General features: G+C 42.7%; 1 protein-coding gene across 1 annotated transcript in view; it reads left to right on the top strand.

The window, feature by feature from the left end:
* Positions 1–23,015, top strand: part of rtraf (RNA transcription, translation and transport factor) — a 31,074-nt gene that overhangs the window by 7,715 nt on the left and 344 nt on the right. Inside the window, exons 5-7 of the mRNA XM_078233934.1 lie at positions 2,415–2,503; positions 15,443–15,511; positions 19,155–19,203. Of these exons, the coding sequence (XP_078090060.1) occupies positions 2,415–2,503; positions 15,443–15,511; positions 19,155–19,203 (207 nt within the window). The remainder of the gene's footprint in view (positions 1–2,414; positions 2,504–15,442; positions 15,512–19,154; positions 19,204–23,015) is intronic.

The following is a 23,015-nucleotide window of genomic DNA, read 5'->3' as shown; positions in this document are numbered from 1 at the left end:
TTGGCTTTGTTCTCTCTCCACAGATGCTGTCAGACCTGCTGAGATTTTCCAACATTTTCTGTTTCTCTTTCAGATTCTAGCATCTGCAATAATTTGTATTTATGCAATTGACATAACTTTGATCTGTCAGCCACATGCAGTCTGAGACTGATAGCTTTAGTATAACTGCATCCTAATCCCCACTCATTTCCAGGTCTGTTCTAGATTTCTGATTACCCAATAGTTTGGTCCACTTATGATGTCCAATTGAGTTTTTAATCATTTTTATGTCGTAGCTCTTGATCTTTCTCTACACCCTAGTCAAGACTAACACTACATTCAGCACCCTCTCCCTTCCTTCTCTGTGTACAGTATGCTTTGGCTGTATAGCGTGCAAGAAACAATACTTTTCAGTATATACTATTACAAATGACAACAATAAATCTAATCAAATCAATTCTGCAAAAGTTCCAGAAATTGAATAAAATTATGCATTTTCTCATTTCGCAGTCCTTTGTTCTTGGTTAACTTAATTTGCATATTACGCGAATAAAAGTGTAAACCTTTAGATGAATGGGGTAGGGGAGAAAATTCTGGGATTTCAAAAATTAAAAATTTTGATTTTATTAAACTTGAAGGCCAGATTTGACTTGAGCTGAGTTTGGTGAAAACTTTCAAGTAATAATTATTACAATGCAGAGACCTCAAGGAGCTAGAGGACTGTGTATAGTCCTGATGGCCACACTATAGGAAGGATGCGATTGCACTAGAAAGGGTGTAGAGGCGGCACGGTGACACAGTGGTTAGCACTGCTGCCTCACAGCACCAGGGTCCCGGGTTCAATTTCGGCCCTTGGGCGACTGTGTGGAGTTTGCACGTTTTCCCTGTGTCTGCGAGAGTTTCCCCCGGGTGCTCCGGTTTCCTCCCACACTCAAAAGATGTGCGGTTGATTGGCCATGCTAAATTGCACCTTAGTGTCAGAGAGATTAGCAGGGTAAATACATGGATTTCCGGGCATAGGGCCTATTGTGGTTGGTGCAGAGCCGATGGGCCGAATGGCCTCTTTCTGTACTGTAGGGATTCTCTAATTCTATGAGAGGAGATTCACCAGAATGTTGACTGAGTGCGAACCTTCCAGCTGTGAAGGGAGGTCTGTTAGGCTGGGGTTGTTTTCCTTAGAGCTGAGAAGGATGAGGGGGGGACCTGATCCAGGTGTACAAAATTATGAGTGATATAGATAGGGTAGATAGGAAGAAACATTTCCCCTTCGTACAGAGGTAAACAAGCAGGGGGCATAGATTTAGAGAGGATTTGAGAAAAACCTTTTCATCCAGAGGATGGTGGGAATCTGGAACTCTCTGCCTGAAAGGGAGGTCGAGGCGGGAAACCTCACAACATTTAAGAAGAATTTAGATGAGAACTTGAAACAACATAGCATGCAAGACTATGGACCAAGTGCTGGAAAATGTGATTAGAAATAGATGTGTTTGATGGCCAGCACAGACACGATGGGCCAAAGGGCCTCTTTCTGTGCTGTAAAACCCCGTGACTCTAAATACCAGGAAATGATGATGTCAGTGACATGCTATTGGGCACACCATACCATAATCTGCTTGGTCTTTTGCTGAAAGAGTTGAACAGCTAATTACCATAGCTCCACCTCCTGTGAAATCTCAAACTAATATCACTGTGATAGCATGGTCCTTAAACCATCACAGAATGGCTTTGGAGAGCTTGGAGCCAAGAAAGTGTTTAGTAGTTCAGCAGGGTGTATGAGGCTAACATCATTATTGGCTTGCCCTGGGAACAACAAAACCTCAAGTAATAACATAATTCTTTTATGACAGCCATGCCTGCACTGATTTTCCCTCTTCCTGATATATAATTTATTGAGCTACATATATATTTGATACTTACTATTTCAGTGCAAACTCCTAAATCGAAATACACCCAGCCTGGTCACCCTGCCTCTACATGCTGCGACCCATCTCCAGTTTATCAGATCGGAACCTGTACTTTTGAATGTGTTTCTGTTGAATGACCTGTTGTTCCATTTTTATAGACCCCAGTACCTCAGAAAGGTAGCAGCTATGTGCTGTGCTGCCACATATTCTAATCCTTTTTCCATTTGTTGTGTGTAATTGCCACAGGATCGGGGAGTGTTTGTGGCATTTGCCAATATCACCACTGCCTCGAATTTCTGGCCACTGTTTTTCTTGAGAAACATACACCCTATAGAGGGTGCTGTTTACAGCCACTGCTGTGGCTTTGCATTTTACCATATGCTACAGCCATAATTCTTTAGTGTTGAGAAAGTAACTTGCTTTTCGGAGACTTTGAATATAAGAGACTGTGTTAGTCCATAATTAGTTTTTAATAAATTAGATGCTGCAGTTTTTATATTTTTTCAGTTCATAAATGTTTTTTTGTTCCAGTTAACAACGCTGACTTTAAGGCTGGTGTGATGGCATTGGCTAATCTTTTGCAAATCCAACGCCATGATGATTATCTGGTAATGTTGAAGGTAAGCATAATCAGCTTCATTAGTGTCCTTTAACCATATCTCAGTAACTTGTGCAAAATAGTTCTTTCTATTGCATCTGGTGACAAAATATTTTAGTGAGCAATGACTTGATGCACTTCCGAGAATACATACTTCCTAAAGTAAATAAGCACGCATCTCATTGTATAAATAAAAATCAAAAAACTGCAAATGATGAAACTGAAACTAGAACAGAAAGTGCTGGCAATACGCAGCAGGTCAGTCAAGGTCTGTAAAGAGAATGCAGGTTAATCTTTGGGGCAAAGAGCCTTTCTCAAAGATGAGTAAGGGGAGAATTAATAGATATTTCAATCAGTCAGAGAAAATGAATGGATTGAGTGACCTGCAAACTGCTTCGTAGAAAACCATGATATCAAAGCTTATCTCTGAGGCAATGTCAGCATATTAAAGCAAATAATAGCACGGTGGCACAATGGTTAGCACTGCTGCCTCACAGCACCAGATACCTGGGTTCAATTCCTTCCTTGGGTGGCTGTCGGTGTGGAGCTTGCACGTTCTCCCCGTGTCTGCGTGAGTTTCCTCCGGGTGCTCTGGTTTCCCCCCACACTCCAAAGATATGCAGGTTAGGTTGATTGGCCATGCTAAATTGTCCCTTAGTGTCAGGGGGATCAGCAGGGTAAATACATGGGGTTATGGAGATAGGGCCTGGATGGGATTGTCGGTGCAGGCTGGATGGGCTGCACTGTAGGGATTCTAAGAGATGCAAATAGCTACGAGTGTATTGGAGACATACAAAGAACAAAGAACAGTACAGCACAGGAAACAGGCCCGTCGGCCCTCCAAGCCTGTGCCGCTCATTGGTCCAACTAGACCATTCGTTTGTATCCCTTCATTCCCAGACTGCTCATGTGACTATCCAGGTATGTCTTAAACGATGCCAGCATGTCTGCCTCCATCACCCTACTTGGCAGCGCATTCCAGGCCCCCACCACCCTCTGTGTAAAAAAAGCGTCCCTCTGATATCTGAGTTATACCTCGCCCCTCTCACCTTGAGCCCATGACCCCTCGTGATCGTCACCTCCGACCTGGGAAAAAAAGACAGACATAGAAGACAGTCACTAAAAACATGGAGGTGCAGAAATTCTGAAGTATTAATAGAAAAGCCCAGAAACATAAGTGGCTGCTAGTCCCATAAAAACTAAAAAAAACCTAATGCGACAGGTGTGTTACTGCTGTTGGAACTGTGTTCTAAGGAATGATGTACACCCAGAATGTCAACCTCATACCACTTCTCCCCCTCACCCATCGCCTGTAGATCCAACCCACATCACAAGAACTTCCTGCTGTAGCAAAATGGGGATAGTGACTAATGTCTAAAATCAATGTTCAACCAAAGGTCACTTAATTTTACATGGATAGCATTTCATCATATTGGTACTTGAGTTACCTTTACCATGACTCTTTGCATTGGTGCCAATAATCAGGCATGATACAGTCCCACATTATTCTCTTTACACTCCTGCTGAGTGTAGCCAGTCCATAGAACCATAGAAAATTACAGCTCAGAAACAGGCCTTTTGGCCCTTCTTGTCTGTGCCGAACCATTTTATGCCTAGTCCCACTGACCTGCACTTGGACCATATCCCTCCACACCCCTCTCATCCATGAACCCGTCCAAGTTTTTCTTAAATGTTAAAGTGACCCCGCATTTACCACTTTATCCGGCAGCTCATTCCACACTCCCACCACTCTCTGCGTGAAGAAGCCCCCCCTAATATTCCCTTTAAACTTTTCTCCTTTCACCCTTAACCCATGCCCTCTGGTTTTTTTCTCCCCTAGCCTCAGCGGAAAAAGCCTGCTTGCATTCACTCTATCTATACCCATCAAAATCTTATACACCTCTATCAAATCTCCCCCCAATCTTCTACGCTCCAGGGAATAAAGTCCCAACCTATTCAATCTCTCTCTGTAACTCAGCTTCTCAAGTCCCGGCAACATCCTTGTGAACCTTCTCTGCACTCTTTCAATCTTATTTACATCCTTCCTGTAACTAGGTGACCAAAACTGTACACAATACTCCAAATTCGGCCTCACCAATGCCTTATATAACCTTACCATAACACTCCAACTTTTATACTCGATACTCCGATTTATAAAGGCCAATGTACCAAAGGCACTCTTTACGACCCTATCCACTTGTGACGTCACTTTTAGGGAATTCTGTACCTGTATTCCCAGATCCCTCTGTTCAACTGCACTCTTCAGAGTCCTACCATTTACCCTGTACGTTCTTCTTTGGTTTGTCCTTCCAAAGTGCAATATCTCACACTTGTCTGCGTTAAATTCCATTTGCCATTTTTCAGCCCATTTTTCTAGTTGGTCCAAATCCCTCTGCAAGCTTTGAAAACCTTCCTCACTGTCCACTACACCTCCAATCTTTGCATCATCAGCAAACTTGCTGATCCAATTTACCACATTATCATCCAGATCATTGATATAGATGACAAACAACAATGGACCCAACACCGACCCCTGCGGCACACCACTAGTCACAGGCCTCCACTCAGAGAAGCAATCCTCCACAACCACTCTCTGGCTTCTTCCATTGAGCCAGTGTCTTATCCAATTTACTACCTCCCCATGTATACCTAGCGACTGAACCTTCCTAACTAACCTCCCATGAGGGACCTTGTCAAAGGCCTTGCTGAAATCCAGGTAGACAACATCCAGCGCCTTCCCTTCATCCACTTTCCTGGTAACCTCCTCGAAAAACTCCAATAGATTGGTCAAACATGACCTACCACGCACAAAGCCATGTTGACTCTCCCTAATAAGTCCCTATCTATCCAAATATTTGTAGATCCTATCCCTTATCACACCTTCCAATAACTTGCCCACCACCGACGTCAAACTTACTGGCCGATAATTTCCCGGATTTCTTTTGGAACCTTTTTTAAACAACGGAACAACATGAGCCACCCTCCAATCATCCGGCACCTCCCCCGTGAATACTGACATTTTAAATGTGTCTGCCAGGGCCCCTGCAAGTTCAACACTAGCTTCCCTCAAGGTCCGTGGGAATACCCTGTCCGGTCCTGGGGATTTATCCACTCTGATTTGCCTCAAGACAGCGAGCACCTCCTCCCCTTTAATCTGTAAAGGTTCCATGGCCTCCCTACCAGTTTGCCCTATTTCCGTAGACTCCATGCCCGTTTCCTCAGTAAATACGGATGCAAAAAAACCATTTAGTATCTCCCCCATCTCTTTTGGTTCCATACACAGTCTACCACTCTGGTCTTCAAGAGGACCAATTTTATCCCTCACTATCCTTTTACTCCTAACATACCTATAGAAGCTCTTTGGATTTTCCTTCACTCTGTCTGCCAAAGCAACCTCATGTCTTCTTTTAACCCTCCTGATTTCCCTCTTAAGTAGCTTCTTGCACTTTTTATACTCCTCGAGCATCTGATGTGTTCCTTGCTGCCTGTACATTTCATACAACTCTCTCTTCCTCTTAATCAGTGTTACAATCTCCCTCGAGAACCAAGGTTCCTTATTCCTATTTACTTTGCCTTTAATCCTGACAGGAACATACAAACTCTGCAGTCTCAAAATTTCTCCTTTGAAGGCCTCCCACTTTCCATTTACATCCTTACCAGAGAACAGCCTGTGCCAATCCACACTTCCCAGATCCCTTCTCATTTCATCAAATTTGGCCTTTTTCCAGTTCAGAACTTCAACCCGAGGACCAGATCTCTCCTTATCCACGATCAGGTTGAAACTAATGGCATTATGATCACTGGATCCAAAGTGTTCCTTCACACTCACATCCATCACCTGCCCTAACTCATTTCCCAATAGGAGATCCAATATCGCATCCTCTCTAGTTGGCACCTCTATATACTGATGTAGAAAATTCTCCTGAACACATTTTACAAACTCTACCCTGTCTAAACCTTTAACAGTATGCGAGTCCCAATCTATATGTGGAAAATTAAAATCCCCTACTAACACAACTTTGTGTTTCTTGCAGTTGTCAGCTATCTCTCCACTGATTTGCTCCTCCAATTCTCGCTGACTATTGGGTCGTCTATAATACAAGCCCATTAATGTGGTCATACCTTTCCTGTTTCTCAGCTCCACCCATAGGGCCTCTGTAGACAAACTCCCTAATCTATCCTGCCTGAGTACCGCTGTAACATTTTCCCTGACCAACAATGCCACCCCCCCCACCTTTTATCCCTCTGCCTCTATCCCGCCTGAAACATTGGAACCCCGGAACATTGAGCTGCCAGTCTTGCCTCTCCTGTAGCCAAGTTTCACTAATGGCTATAATGTCATATTTCCATGTGTCTATCCACGCCTTCAGCTCATCTGCCTTCCCCACAATACTCCTGGCATTGAAATAGACACACCTCAAAAAATTATTTCCACCACACTCTACCCTTCCATTTGTGATTTGAAATTCCTCTAGTGTGGCTGAATAGTGCAAACAGAACACTGCAGGAGGATAGGAACAGTTTATGGAGGAACTATATTAGTGTGAAGGCTCCAATTGAATGTAAAATTAATATTAGTTTAGTTTGGGATTTCACTAGATATTAATTTGTGACTTGCAATGGAATGGTAGCTTACAGAAAACACTCTGCCTTCGTGAAGCACTCGGGAAAAGTGTGTAGCGAAAGCAATTTTAAAAAAAAATTTCCTTGAATCGCAATCACTCTTGAGAGTGTTAAATCCTAGCTGGATACATTTAATGCCCTGACAGTAAATGTCTCACATTGATATTCCCAGCAGGGGTCACTGGCTGCTATCAGGTGGAGAAGTCTGGCTGATTTTATCTATCCTGTGACATTGTGGCCATTGGGGAACCTTTACCACTGGTATTGGTTAAGAATAGGTAGCTAAGTCCAAATTGGAAATTAGACCTGTGATTTTCATGGCCTGTATGGCACAATTTAGCTGGATAAGCTTGCTGAGCTGTTGAAGTGCGAGAAGGGAAAGAGTAGAGGCACACTGTCCTGGTTATGTGATATCTCTCCTTTCTTTTCTGAGATTGTCACCATCAACTCTGAGTTCACTTCTGCATTTCTTTACTTCGAATTTGTCAGACTTCTGGTCTGACCACAGTACTGAGACTGCCTGGCTCAAAGTCACCAATGATTCCTCTGACTGTAGCAGTGTTCTCTTTACGCTTGACCTTTCTGTTGTATAGCTGGCTGCTTCATCCTTCTACACTGTCTTGTTTCATATTTTCAAGAGATATAAAAGTTGCAGACTAGACAAGCATTTGTTGTTGATTCCTAATTCCGCTCAGGAAGATGACACTGAGCCTCCTTCTTGGACCCAATGATAATGAAAGAGGGTGATATGTTCCATGTCAGAATGGTGTGCGACTTGGAGGGGAACTTGTAGGTGGTGGTGTTCCCATGCATCTGCTGCCTTTGTTTTCTAGGTGGTCACGGCTGTGGGTTTGGAAGGTGCTGTCAAAGGATGAATGGTTGTGATTTGCTGCAGTGCATTTTGTTGATGCGTCAGTAGTGGAAGGTGCGAATCTTTAAGGTAGTGGATGAGGTGCTGAGCAATCAGCTGCCTTGTCCTGTATGGTGTCGGGCTTCTTGAGTGTTGTTGGAGCTGTACTCATCCAGGCAAGTGGGGAATATTCCATCACACTCCTGACTTGTGGTTTGTGGTTTGTGGACAGACTTTGGGGAGTCAGGAGCTGAATTACTTGCATCGAAATCCCCAACTTCTGACCTGCACTTGCCACCATGGTATTTGTATGGCTGGTCCAGTTAAGTTTCTAGTCAATGGTAACCCCCAGGATGATGATGTTAGGGGATTCAGCAGTGGTCATGCCATTGATTTTCTCTTGTTGTAGATGGTCATTGCTTGGCATAAATTTTACTTACTATTTATCATTCCAAGCCTGAAGCTGGCCAGGTCTTGCTGTACATGCATCTGGACTGCTTCAGTTTCGGAGAGGTTGTGAATGCTTCTAAACAGTATACAAGCATCAGCAAACATCCCTACTTCTGATCTTAAGATAGCGGGAAGGTCACTGATGAAACAGTTGAAGATGGCTGAGCCTAGGACACTACCTGAAGAACTCCTGCAGTGGTGTCCTGGGCTGAGATGATTGACTCCCAACAACCACAGCCATCTTCCTCTGTGCTAGACTCCAAGCAGCACAGTTTCCCCCGTAATTCCCATTGACTTTAACCATACCAGGGCTGCTTGAAGCCACACTGTCAAATCCATTGATGTCAATGCCAGTCGCCCTCACCTTACCTCTTGAGTTCAGCTCTTTTGTCATGTTTCAACCAAGGTTGTAATGAGGTCAGGAGCTGAGTGCCATTGAACAGGTTATTGCTGTGTAAGTGCTGCTTGATGGCATCACTTTGCTGATGATCAAGGATAGAGTGATGGCTAGATTAACTGCTTTTGTGAGTGTCCTTGTCCATGAGAGAGCCCCTCATGTGGTCCTACTTCTAGTTGGAACTGGCTCAGAAGGGATACAATGATTTTCTTCGATCTTCTATCCTCCTATGTTCTTTGATTCACACCTTCCACCATTGACACATCAGCAAAATGCATTGCAGCAAATCACTACCATTCAAGCTTTGACAGCATCTTCCAAACCCAAAGCCGCGACCACCTAGAAAACAAAGGCAGAAAATGCATGGGAACACCACCATCCTAACACAGCTGGCACATTTCCAGAAATGACTTCTGCCCGCGTCCCTAATTATCTCCTGAACGCCCTCTTCCTCTCCTTCAGATAAGTTATCTATGTACTTATGAGCAGTTTTCATTTGTAGACTGCTCACTCAATACTCCCACTATCCCTCAATTCTGCCTTTGTCTTGTCCCTTCTGGTGCTGCAACTTTGCTTTCATTGCAACAGCGACTTGTGCTTCTTGTGTTTAATCACTGATGGGGAATTAATGTGGCCTTGTCAATGACTCCCTTGTCCCATCAATGATATAGTACGTGATGGTATATTGCCTTTAAGGTAGTAGAATGTCTAAAGGCACTTCATAGGAGCATTATCAAGAAAAATCTGACACTGACACAAGATATTGGGGCAGAAGACCTAAAACTTAATCAAAAATGTAGGTTTTTTAAGGAGTGTTTTAAAAGAGAAAAGAGAGGCAGACATATTCAGAGAAGAAATTCCAGAGCTTTGGGAAGGGCCTTGATGGCTGAAGATGCAGCTCTCCTATTGATGAATAGGTTAAAATCAGGATACTCAGAATGTCAGAATTGGAGGAGCACAGAGATTTCAGAGGGTTAAAGAGCTGGGGAAGGTTACAGATGCAGTGAGGGCACATTGAAGGATTTGAAAATGGGGTAAACATTTTAAAATTGGGGTGATGCATAACTGGGAGCCAGAATAGGTCAGCAAGCTCAGGGATAATGGGCAAGGAGACGTGGAACAAGTTAACTCATCAGAAACAGAGTTTTGAATGACCTTAAATTTTTACAAGGTGAAGTACTGGAGTCTGGCCTGGAATGTGTTGGATCAAAGGCACGGATAAGAGTTTTGGCAGCAGATTGGCTGAGGTGGAAATAGGCTCACTTAATAATGGCGCAGATATGTGTTTGCTAACTCATCTCAGGGTCAAAATGCCACGGTTGTGAACAATCTGGTTCAGCCTCAGACAGTTGTCAGGGAGAGGGATGGAATCCATGGATAGGGAACAGAGTTGTATGGGTGGGGATCAAAGGCAATAGCTTAGCTGTTCCCAATATTTAGTTGAAGGAGGTTTCTGCTCATCCAGTAATGGATGATCGGAGAAACAGGAATAATTTAGAGACATTTTTAAAATGTAGGATGTGCGATTAAAGAAGAAAAGCTGGAAAAAGTATTCTCTTTGTAATTTGTCTGTTTTATTTCTTCCTTTCCAACGCGCACGCACACGCACACACACACCCGCCTTTTTGGCAGGTGGTTGGTTTCTGAAAACAAAATTCCCGGCTGGCAGCTTGAGCAGAGGATTATTTGCTCAGCAGTTTGTGTGTGTGATTTAAAGTGGATTGCTGTGGGTTTACTTCATTGGCCGCTGGTTGAAGCTCGCCGTTAACAGCAGCTGAGTGATCAGAGCGGCCATCACTGATCACTGCACAGGAGAAACCTGGGCTGGCCCGGTGAGAACCCCGTTCAACAAGACTAGACCAAGAATCAAGCCCGGTCCGCCTGGAGTGGAGATGTCGTGTTCTGGACAAGGCAGTGAGACATGGGGAAACATTGTTGTGAAGATGAAAAGGGCACGAGAAGGGGGAAGGCGTCTATGTTTGGGCCATGCCTTCTCCCGCCGCTGATGGAATTTCTCAGGAGCTGGAAGAAGCCAAGACAGAACTAGAGAAGAAAGTAAAACCCCGTCTGGACCAGAGATAGCACCCGAAGATGGGCCTGGGAGGGAGCGGCTATGCCCAGGAGTTGGTGGCTGAGCTCGGCCAGTGTTTGTCTTCAGTTGGAAGCACCTGAAGCCAACACAGGGAGCCTTCAGCTCCAACTTGTCCTGTTGGGCTGTGCTGACCCCAGAGTCCTGTCTTAGGTAAGAGGCTGCCAGCTCTCGCAGCAAAGTTATTTGACATCAGGATTATTGTCCATCTGTTTGTGCATGTTCGGAATGTTCAAATCCTCGCTCACTTCACATCCCCCCCACCGCCCCCCCTCTCCCCGTCCCCAACAATTTACATTAGTTAGACACAAGTTGAACTTGTCTTTATTGGTGTTTTTCTTGTGAATTCCTCATTATGGGTGCATGTAATTTATATCCACCGACTATTGTTTCATGTATTTGCGCAAATGCTTTCATTTAGTCCATCAAAGTCATGTGTAAAATTACTTTTAGCTCCTTAATGATTCATGTTTGGGGGATATAACTGCAGGGCCACTGGCATCCAGGTGTGTAAATGCTGATTGTAAGGATGTCTCTTCTGGCCCACTGATTCCGAGTGAATGAGAGAGAAAAAGAAGTGTGATGCGCAGGATTGGAGACATTTGTGTTTATTTTTAGGTTTGACACTTTTGCCACTGCATCTGCCCTGCAGTTCAGCTTAGCTGTCACTGTGGTTCCCTAGGTCTAGCTTGTCTTTGTAAAGGTGTGTGTTGAGGATGGGAGAGCTCTGGGGAGAGTCTGCTGCCAGATTGGAACACTGTGTTGTCAATGACAATGTCTCAATGATCAATGATTGGAACAGCGTGTCTGCCTGATGTCTGCGCGCATTGTCTGAGAGCCAAGCCTCTGTCAGCTTATGCTTCTGGATGAGTTTCCCATGTTTCTTTTAAATTTGCTGAATACTTTTTATGTTTTTTCCCCACCCTTCAATCTTCAAGCAGAAATAGATGCAAACATTTAATGTGCCCCCTCATTATGAGGTTTTTTTTGGTTATAGAATCATTGAATCCCTACAGTGCAGAAGGAGGTCACTTAGTCCATCAAGTCCGCATCGACTCTCTGACAGAGTCTCTTACCCAGGCCCTATCCCCCTAACCCTGCGTATATACTCTGCTAATCCCCCAAACCTACACATCTCGGGATGCTAAGGACTATTTACCATGGCCAATCCACCTGACCCGCACATCTTTGCAGTGTGGGAGGAAACCGAAGCACCCGGAGGAAACCCGCACAGACATTAGGAGAACGTGCAAACTCCACACAGACAGTCAGTCCCTGGTGCTGTGAGGCAGCAGTACTAACCACTGTTCCGTCGTGCCACCCATGGTAGAGGTCACTTTCAGGATTGGGACTTCTGGATTCAGGTCTCGACTGCTACTTTCGCGACAGAGACATTCCCCGTCTTCACGATAATTCAGGCCAATGTTTTTATTTCAGATTTTTGGCATTTGCAGGATCTCGTGTTTCATTTAATTATGTTGTCCAGTGAAAAGTAAACTTTTTTTTTACAAAGGACTAATTTTTCCCCTTCCAAAAAATGTGACTGAACATTATAATGCATGTCAAAACTTCTCATAGCAAGTTACAAGTGTGTTGTTGTTAATGTTACTTCTGCAGTGATCACTTCATCTTGCCAGAATCTGAATCATTTTCATGCTTTTAAAAAAAGAAATGGCTTCAGCTTTAAACTCTGTTTTAATACCTGGCTTGATGCAGGCGTAACCTCAGTGGCTGATTGGATGGAAAACGTGGGGATTCCCTCATGTCTCTGGTCTGATTGGTTAATGAGATTTCCCAGCAGCCAAAATTATGCGGGGAAGGAGTAAATGACACTTAGGAGAACTGGAATTTCCATCTCCCTTTACTTTTTTTGGAAAGGGAAAGTTCAATGTAAATTATTATGTCTGGGAGCACGAGTTGCAGTTTGCCTAAGGCACGGATGGTTGTCTCTGTGATTAAAGCCACGCCGTTCCCATCCAAAAGCGATGCTGAGGAGTTAAATCTGGGGGATTACGCGATGGTTTTTCCCTGCAAATGGCTGGAGAATGGCAACAGTACGAGCCTGAGCTCAACTCCCAGCGTCTATCGTCAGGGTCAGCTTCACCCAGGCAGAGTCCCAACATCCCTGCATACAAGGTAAAGGGGGCTGCGATCCCCATTATGGATCTTAGCGGAGGTAGGCTGCACAGACAAGGGGCTGTCAAGTCATTTCTTAATACCTATTGCAGTGAATAGTGCCAGAAAGAAAAAACGAGATTGTATTTTTTGTAAACTAGCGTGACTCACTAATTCAGCCACTCTTTGTAACTAATAGATGAAATTGCAATCTTGTAAGGTTTTAGCTGAAAGGCGTAGTGTTCCTGCAGATTCTAATGACATATTTAGTTTGTGGTGAGCAGGTTTGCTGGAAATCACTTGCTTTTGCCTCCACCTCCAAGACCAGTGTGGATTTCGACGGTTTTTAAAAAAAGAAATGAACAAATATAACTGAATAGTTCAGGTTAATTTCCGGTTCTATCAGCATCTTCCTTTCTCTCTCATTTTTGAATGCAACACATTTTGTTGATTTAGTTTGCGAGTAATATTTCCTCTTTCTCCCCAACTGTGGCCTTGTTTAATTCAATTATTCTTGATTTAAGATGGGCATTTCAAAAGATATATATGTAAATATAATTTGAGATTTGTTGCTGGTTGTGATACTGTCTTTCCAAATCTTTCTTTTTGAATGGCCTGAAATGGCAAGTATCTGTGTGGAACCCGCCAAAATTGTAGCAGATGCCAACATTCCATCTCCAAGGAGGTGGAACATCGGGTGGCCCCGTCCCTTGTATGTGATTGGCCACTGAACTTTCCAACCTTTTTGTCTTGTGTAATATTCATTTTTCTTTTTCAATAAATGTTTACTCTTTTTGTGTTAAAATTATACCCCAAAAAAACTATTCAAAAATTAGGATCCAGCAATCCAGATTTCAGTCTGGGATCTGATTTGTCCAGTATTAATGTCAGCTGGGATCATAACAATGGACACGGAGTAGAAAGGATGAAGGGGGTCATGGGTGGAGAACGATACAAGGAAGTGATCAGATATGGCTTCGTCTGATTAAATGGTGGGAGTAGTGAGGCCACGTGAGATGGCAAAGTCAAGCAAGTGGCTGTGAATATGGGTAAGAAGGTTTTAATGGAGGGAGAGATTAGGGGCATTAGGAGGGTAATGAACTCTGGAGATAGAGCCTGGTGAATTGAGATGGAAGTTGAAATCACATAGATGAGACATCACTTGGTGAGAGAAGAAAGCAGTGGAAATTTTTACTGAGTATTTTATGGTAGTTTGTCCGTTCATTTTATTCTGTGATGCATTAACTGATTTTGGTCTTCTGGGTCAACCTCAAAGTTGGTGGCAGTGCAACATGATTTATCTTTGGCTGTAATCAATTGCATAGGATGGCCCTTTCAATTGTGTTTCTCGTTCTTCCTTGCTGTCCTGCCTCTCATTGCAACTGGTACTGCTGTCTGTCTTTTATCAACTTTGGGGACTTGGGTCAGTGCTCACTCTTCCTATTGCTGCTCAACTGCCCTATTAGTGAACTGATAGAACAGTGAATTAGTTGAAGTACTGAAGATGAATGTAGTATGATTTAATGCCTTTGTGCTCCCATCAGGAAGCACTACTGCTGGGATAATAAATTGGAAGTTCTGGTACAATCAATTGTCGTACTTCATATATCAAATGTCCATGTACTCATATTTTGAAGGAAGCATGTTTCTGCAGAACATTTTCCAGTGAAAAAGAAAAGTATTTTCTTTAACAGTAGCTACTGGACCAATATGATGTCGGCACAGTGGTTAGCACTGCTGCCTCACAGCCAGGGACCCGGGTTCAATTCCCGGTTGGGTCACTGTCTGTGTGGAGTCTGCACTTTTCCCTGTGTCTGCATGGGTTTCCTCCGGAGGCTCCCGTTTCCTCCCACAGTCCGAAAGATGTGCTGGTTAGGTGCATTGGCTATGTTAAACTCTCCCTCAGTGTACTGGAGTGTGGCGATTAGGGGACTTTCCCAGTAACTTCATTGCAGTGTTACTGTAAGCCTACTTGTGGCACTAATAAACTTTAAAGCTGATTTAATCTTATGTAGAGCATCTTCGTTTTATTTTAGCCAGCTGTTGTATCTATATTTTTTACTAATAATGTCTCAAGTCATCGTATACTCTTTAAAAAAAACAGATAGAAGCACTGAAATGCACAAGTATCTTTTAAAACTGTAAGCAATGGGGCTAACTGCTTTGCTCCCAGCAGAGTTGTAAATAAACCATTTTGTTGAATTGATTCCATATGTTAGCCATGAAATTTGTAAATTCTTAGTCAACTGTGTGAATTGTCTTACAATATCAACAGGTTATATATTATTAAATATATATCTAAGCTATATTAAAATGCTTCTCTCAGTTGATAAACTGTATTTTGTGATACCTGTAATTGAACTAGGGCCAATGAAGTCTGCATTCTCGGTTTGGTTTTTTTAATCACCTTCCCTTACCTGTAAAATTTTGATTTTAGGCTATTCGCATTTTGGTGCAAGAGCGATTAAGCCCGGATGCCATTGCAAAAGCAAACCGATCAAAAGAGGTAAACACTGGTTTAAAAGGTGGTTCAGAATGACAGTTTTCCTGTTTTAAGCTTTGATTTGTATGATAGGTAAAGTTGCTGTGACTGGTAGTGATTTAACCTGAGAATCACCACACCTCAGGTGAGGAGAAAGGTTGAGAAGATGGGCCTTCATGAGTAACCTTAGCTGGTATGGGAATTGAACCCATGCTGTTGGCATCGCTCTGCATCACTAACCAGCTGACCAACCAACTGAGCTAAACCGACATAGTTGAATCAGATGTACGACTCTGTGAACCTTTTGTTACTCAGTTTTGGTTTGATTTTAAATGAGAAGCAGGATTGAGGATTTTAAAATAAGACCACAGAGAAAGAAAATTACTTAGTGCAGAAAGATTGAACCAGAAAAGGAATGCTTTGATTTAACCAGTTTTGGAATAACATAGAAATGTTACATCACAATGACTAGACTACCCTGTTGAAGCAGTTAAAAATCATGTTGTTTTGTGTCAGAAACATGGTTAACCTTCAGTGATGAGAAAGAAGGATAACAACAGCTTTGAAGAAGGATACACCGCACAAGGAAGGAAGTAGGATGTGTGTTTGTCTGGAATACCCAAGGTATAGAGGGAATAGACTCTTTGGCACAGAATAAACTTCCTTCAAAGTTTGTCTGGCTTTGAAGTGTGCAGTACAAAAGGAGCAAAGTGACTAGGTTTTCTATAGACCACCTGGTCAAAACAAAATGGTCAGAATGAGGAAAGAAAGAAATTGTGTGCAGAAAATAAGCTGTATAATGGGGCCTTTGATAAAGTGGGAAATGCCTTGCTGGTAGCAGATGTGGTCAGATAATGTTTCTGTGAATGGGTCATCCGTAGAATCATAGAATCCTTAGTGCAGAAGGAGGCTATTCAGTCAATCGAGTCTGAACTGACTCTATCTGACAGAGTACTTTACCCAGGCCCTTACCCACAATGGGCGGCACGATATCACAGTGGTTAGCACTGCTGCCTCACAGCGCCAGGGACCCGTGTTCGATTCCGGGCCTGGGTCACTGTTTCTGTAGAGTCTGCACGTTCTCCCTGCGTCTGCGTGGGTTTCCTCTGGGTGCTCCTGTTTCCTCCCACAGTCCGAAAGACGTGCTGGTTAGATGCATTGGCCATGCTAAATCTTCCCTCAGTATACCCGAACATGCGCCGGAGTGTGGCGACTAGGTATTTTCACAGTAACTTCATTGCAGTATTAATGTAAGCCTACTTGTGACACTCATACATAACCTTTAAAACTATGCCTGTAACCCCACATATTTGCCATGGCTAATCCATCTAACCTACACATCTTTGGATACTAAAGGGCAACTTAGCATTGCCAATCCACCTAACCTGCACATCTTTTGACTGTGGGAGGAAACTGGAGCACCCGGAGGAAACCCACGCAGACATGGGGAGAACATACAAACTCCACACAGACAGGGACCCAAGACCAGAATTGAACCAGTCTCCCTGGCGCTTTGAGACAGCAGTACTTGGGCAGTGGATCCCATTATGTTTTAACAGAAAGCAATTTCCCAGTGTCCATTTAGGGTGAAGGAGGAACAGAACAAAGGCCCCTCTGCTGTAGCACAGTTTTACAATGGACCTATCTCTCTCGATATAGGAAGTTATTTTTCATCTCAGCACTAATATTTCCAGATTACTCAGCCTTGCAGTTGCATGTTGACCTATTGTGCTGTCTGCGTTGGCTTTGATGCTTATCTGTCAAACAAAGCAAACTAATCTATGAAATGGAATGACTTTATAGCTCTGTAACTTCGCTGTGTGAAACTGTTTGAAAGATAATAATAGTTATCATGCAATCTGTCTTCCTAAATGGCCAATTGTAACATTGTGTTCGTGTATGTGACAGCTATCGACACTTTAAAACAGGCATGTTTTAGCTCAAGATAGTTGAAGGTCGGTGCGCACACAAGTTCTGGTTGAATCCCATTTAGAATACCAGGCACCAAATCACAGGTCTTCAATACCATTCATTGAAATTGAAAATTTCAAAACTGAGCTTAATAAAAGTTTTGTTCAGCAAGCGTATTAACAGCTTTGGATTCAAGGCAGGTAGATGGAGTTAGAATACGGATTAGCCAGGCTCTAATTGAATGGCAGAACGAGCTCAGGAACTTGACACCTTCTGTTCCAAAATCAACACTTCCCTAAAAACGACACCAGCTGTTTGCTCTTACTTTCATCTCGTTGCCCTAGTGAACAAAAGTGTTCAACTCCCTTCAGATCCATTTCTGAGACAGGTACACCATACAAACCCCTCTGCACCCTTTTGCAGAGACATTTCTCAAGGCAGCATTTGGTAACATGGCAGCTAAAGAGGGCACGCTTCCTTATGTAGGCTGGTAAGGAATCCTTATCCTGCTATTTAATGGCATATTCGGTGCAGTTTTTGCACTGCAATGGATAAATCACTAATAATGATCAAACCTGACAACTGATTACTGTTTGATCATCTCAAAATTTCTTTCCACTCAGGGCTGATTAAAAACTTTGATATTTGTGCTGAAAAGAGAAAGGGAAGGAACTAAGATTCAGCAGAGACAAACCACTGGTAATAGTATGGTTTTTGTCCAACCAAACTGACTGCCCCTAAAAGATATTTCAGGTTTCTCATGGAAACAGCAGAGCGCTTTAACCCCCCTCAGCACTAATACCATCTATCCAACCAATGGCGAAAACTTTACAAAGCACCAAAGACATCTTCAAAGTAGTCTCAGCAGATAAAGTATTCTCTCAAACCCTTCCAGTTCATACTGTTCTCCCTCCAGCCCAGTTATAGTGCTCATCTTCCACTCCTCTAGTTCATGTATTCTTTCTCCCTACATTCTCTTTAATGCTGACACTTGTCTTCCTCTTTCACCCAAAAGCATACCTCCAGTTTCATTCACCTCTTCTCCAAAGCACCACTTCAGGCTTCCCTCACATGCCCCTCTCCAAAAGCGTCATTGTTCCCTCGCCACGATTTTTATCATCAGTCTCCCGTTTTAGTCATTCGTTCCCCTTTGATCCAATCTGAGGTTAGTGCCTAACACAGTTCCCACGTGTTTTCTGTACCATTCCCATTGTTCTCCAGTTCCTACCCACAGAAGCCACATCCTAGCCATTAGTCCTGCAAGCTGTACAGGGAACAGGCAGAGAGAGTGATGCAGTAGCTATATGACACGAGAAGAACAGGTGAGGAACAAACCCGATCAGGCTGTGCTGACCTTTGTCAACAAATGCATACCAGATTCTCTAAAAATTCATCATCAGCATGAAGCACTGCCAGTTGGCATGTTCCCATGTATTTTTCTGCCCTGTAGATTAATCTGGACTCTCACATTGATTATCCTCAAGTTTTAACTTTCATGTTCATGAACCAGCTCTGCACTGAACATTAACTTGCCTCTGCGAGTTAAAATTACTGTCTTATGTTAGTATTTAAACAACCTTTATTGTTTTACTGTTTACAGTAAACTAACTGATGCTGTGGTGAAGATTTATTTCTAGGAAAGGGTTGTAAAAGTGTGGAGCTCTGGCTCTGTGCAGCCAACCACTAGAAACAACTTCTCATTGAATGGAAGTGAAGCAAGGATTTTGCTGATATAGTCTTGCATTTTATTTTTCAGGGTTTAACTGTATCTCTGGAAAAGCATTTACTTGGCTTTGATACTGGAGGTAAGCAGAATGACATTGGATTGCAAATCTTGGACGCACTGGTTTGAGAGTATTCTATAACTTGTCTACATAAAGTCATAGTTATAAAGGCACTGCCAAGTGCAGCTCATCACACTCATGCCAGCCAGAAAAATTAACTACCTTATCTAAACCTGCCAATCTTGTACAGCTCAATTAAATTTCCCCTCAACTTGCTTTGCTCCAAGAAGAACAATATTCCAGCTTCTCCACCTAACCTTCTCACCTCTGGAACCATTCTGATTACTCTGCACCCTCTCAGGGACCTTCACATCTTTTCGAAAGTGTAGTGATCAGAATTGGATGGAATACTCTAATTGTGGCCTAACTAGAGCTTTACAAAGATTCGGAATAGTTTCTCTGCTTTTGTACTCAGTGCCCCTATTTATGAAGCCCAAAATCCCATATCTTTGCTCACAACTCTCTCAATATGTCTGGCCACTTTCAAAGATCTATGCATATGAATCCCTACGACTCTCTAACCCTGCACACTATTTAGAACTGTGCCATTAAGTTTGTATTGCTTTCCCCTAACCTTTTTGCCAAAATCACTCCACAGTTTTCTGTATTAAATTCCATCTGCCACATGTCTGCTCATTCTGCTAGCTCATCTGTGTCCTGTTGCAGTCAATTGGTATAATCTTCATTGTCGCACCTCCAAGTTTGGTGTTATCGTCAAATTTGGGCATTTTTACTCTGCATTCCAATATCCAAGTCATTTATGCATATCAAAAAAGCAGTGGTTCTCACACTGGCCCTTGGGGAAACACCACTGTCTACCATCCTCCATTCTGAAAAACCACCATTTACCACAACTCTTTCCTGTCCCCAAGTCAAATTTGTTTACTCCAGCTCACACTGACCTGCCTATTCCAGAAACCTCAATTTTATTAATCAGCCTTTTTCGTGGTATTTTGTCAGATGTTTTCACAAAATCCATGTAGACAACATCCACCACATTCCCATCACCAACCTTCTGGTACTTAAAGTTGTGGGAGAAGGACAGGAAAAGGCCAGTTATTTAATCAAGCCTGTCCCATCCTGATATGGTACAAGCTCCACCTTATTAAATATTGCCAATCACTAACATCCTGGAGAAGCAAGAATTCAGAGGAGTTAAAAGTCAGTTTAAGGAAGGACCTCTTGCAAATTCCTGTTTGATCCCAGTCTCCAGTAAACAAATTCCTGGAGACTGCAGTGACTGGTATCATTGTTCATTTATCCACCTATCTTCTGCAATTTAATGCTTTGCACACATGCAAACTGGTCCATATCTTTCTCGAACACTTGCAGTGAATCAGCAGTCACTGTGCACACCACAACTTATTCCGAAAGTTGACAGCTCTCTGTAAAAAGAATTGCATTCTTGCATCCATCCCAACTCTCTTGTTTTCACGACTTGTACTCATTGCCCCCTGTCCTCAGGCTATCTAGCTTTATTGTTTTAAGGACATCAGCCATATCAAAGACCTCTATGCTTTTTCAAAGTTAGAAGTCCCAACTGCGTAAGCATGTCCTAATAACTAATGGTGCTTTGCCAAGGTATCAGTTGAGTAGTTCTCCTTCAAATCTTTTCAGGGCTTTGATATTTGGGCAGCATGGTGGCACAGTGGTTAGCACTGCAGCCCCACAATGCCGGGGACCTGGATTCAATTTCATCCCTGGATGACTGTCTGTGTGGAGTTTGCGTGATCTCCCCGTGACTGCGTGGGTTTCCTCTGGGTGCTCCGGTTTCCTCCCACTATCCAAAGGTGTGCAGGCTAGGTTGATTGACCATGCTAAATTGTCCTTAGTGCCCGAAAATGTGTAGGTTAGGGGATTAGCGGTGAAAATGCATGGGATTACAGGGGTAGGGCCTGGGTAAGATACTCTGAGGGAGAGTCGTGCAGACTTGATGAGCCGAAGGGCGGCCTTTTGCACTGCAGGTATTCTATTCTACGGTATATCTGCCACGATGTGAAAGCACCAAAGCTGGGCACAGTATTCCAGATACAATCAGACCAAGGTCTTGTATGAGGAAAGGAAGGTGCTCTAGTTTTATTTTGGTATGTTCTAACTAGATACTGATGCCCTATTTGTTTCTGTATGAGATTTTATGGCAATGACAGGGACCTACGGTGACTCATGAACTGTAACCCCCAGGTGGTTCTGCTCAGCAGCTTGGAGAGTATAACCTTGAATAATGTTCAATGTGACGCATTTGACCCTTGCTCAAATTCATCACACTGAACTTCTCTATTAAAAGACACATGATACACGGACCCAATTCCCATTGCATCACGATCTAATTGTTTTTCATCCCAACTCCTTTGCTCATATCTTTGTTATCAGTAAACTGGTAAGGGTGTGAATTTCTGTGTTGAACTGGAAGAACCAGTTATGTAATTATTATATTCTCACATTACACATTCCAAACTTCTTTCATAATTAGTTCAGTATGATTAAATCAGTTGTTCTCCACTACCAAGTTTAGTTGTTCACAGTTGAATTCAGTGACAAAGAAAGCAGTACTAAATAATCAATTGTTGAGGGATATTCATGCAGCTGCATTTTCAAGGTGGCGTAAGGCTTTTTGGTTTTTGGAAATGTACACTGGAAGTTTTTTAAACTCCATTTATCTAAACCAGTTATTTGAATTGTCCAAACCTCCTAGTATGACCGTGTGGATAATACACTATATCCTTTTGTCTTCGTTACATATTGTAATCCATTATGGCGTTGAAATTATGATGATCATTTACTTTCCAAATCAAACACGCGTTGAACAATTTAAATGCACCTCCATCAACATTTTAAAAAGATATTTAACTTGTCTTTCTTTCCATTTCATCAAATTGAGATCCTATGTTATGGGATTTCTTCAGTATTATTTGTAATCTTTGGTTTCTACTATTAATATACTAATTCTTCAGGTGATTAAATCATATAAAGTTACGTATCTATTCAGTTTATTCCATCCGCATTGGTGTTTAACTTTTGGAGAGCAGTAAATCTAATCCTAGATGTCTCATTTCTTTTGTTTTCCATTAGTTCAATCACCAATCTAAGCTGTTAGAATTTGACATGGTTTCAATCATTAACTACATTGGTGCATTCAGCCTCACAATCTGCTGTGCTTTTTAAAAAGTTTCTCCTCTCTGTCCTTGTATTTTTAAAATAATCTTGTACTGGAAGGATAGCCTAGATTTCTTCAATGATCTCGCTTCTCGTATACACGAAAGATGTAGATTCAGTTCATAGAAACAGAAGATAGGAGGAGGCCATTCGGCCCTTCGAGCCTGCTCCGCCATTCATCACGACCATGGCTGATCGTCCAACTCAATAGCCTAATCCTGCTTTTTCCCCATAACCTTTGATCCCATTCGCCCCAAGTGCTATATCTAGCCGCCTCTTGAATACATTCAATGTTTTGCCATCAAGTACCTCCTGTGGTAATGAATTCCACAGGCTCACCACTCTTGGGGTGAAGAAAGTTCTCATCTCCTTCCTAAATGGCCTATCAAAACATTATAGGACACAAGGAGCAGGAGTAGGCCATTCAGCCCCTTGAACATGTGTACATGGAGCACATGTTCAAGGGGCTGAATGGCCTATTTCAATTCAGTCATTTTCACATCATGGTAGAAGTATTGGCTATTTCACTGTATTAATGCCTGTTCTGGTATTTGCAGATCACAAGCTTACAATTTAGCACTGATTTGCATTGTACGGTGTCTATTCCTGTGAAGGTACCAATTGCAATTGCGACAGGTTTATTTTTGTGCTGGGAGAAATTTACACTCCAGAATTAGTAA

This window comes from Mustelus asterias, chromosome 18 (genome assembly GCF_964213995.1).
Source record: "Mustelus asterias chromosome 18, sMusAst1.hap1.1, whole genome shotgun sequence".
Taxonomy (NCBI): Eukaryota; Metazoa; Chordata; class Chondrichthyes; order Carcharhiniformes; family Triakidae; genus Mustelus; species Mustelus asterias.
The sequence above is the reverse complement of the archived record's forward strand: the minus strand, read 5'-3'. Positions and strand labels throughout refer to the sequence as shown.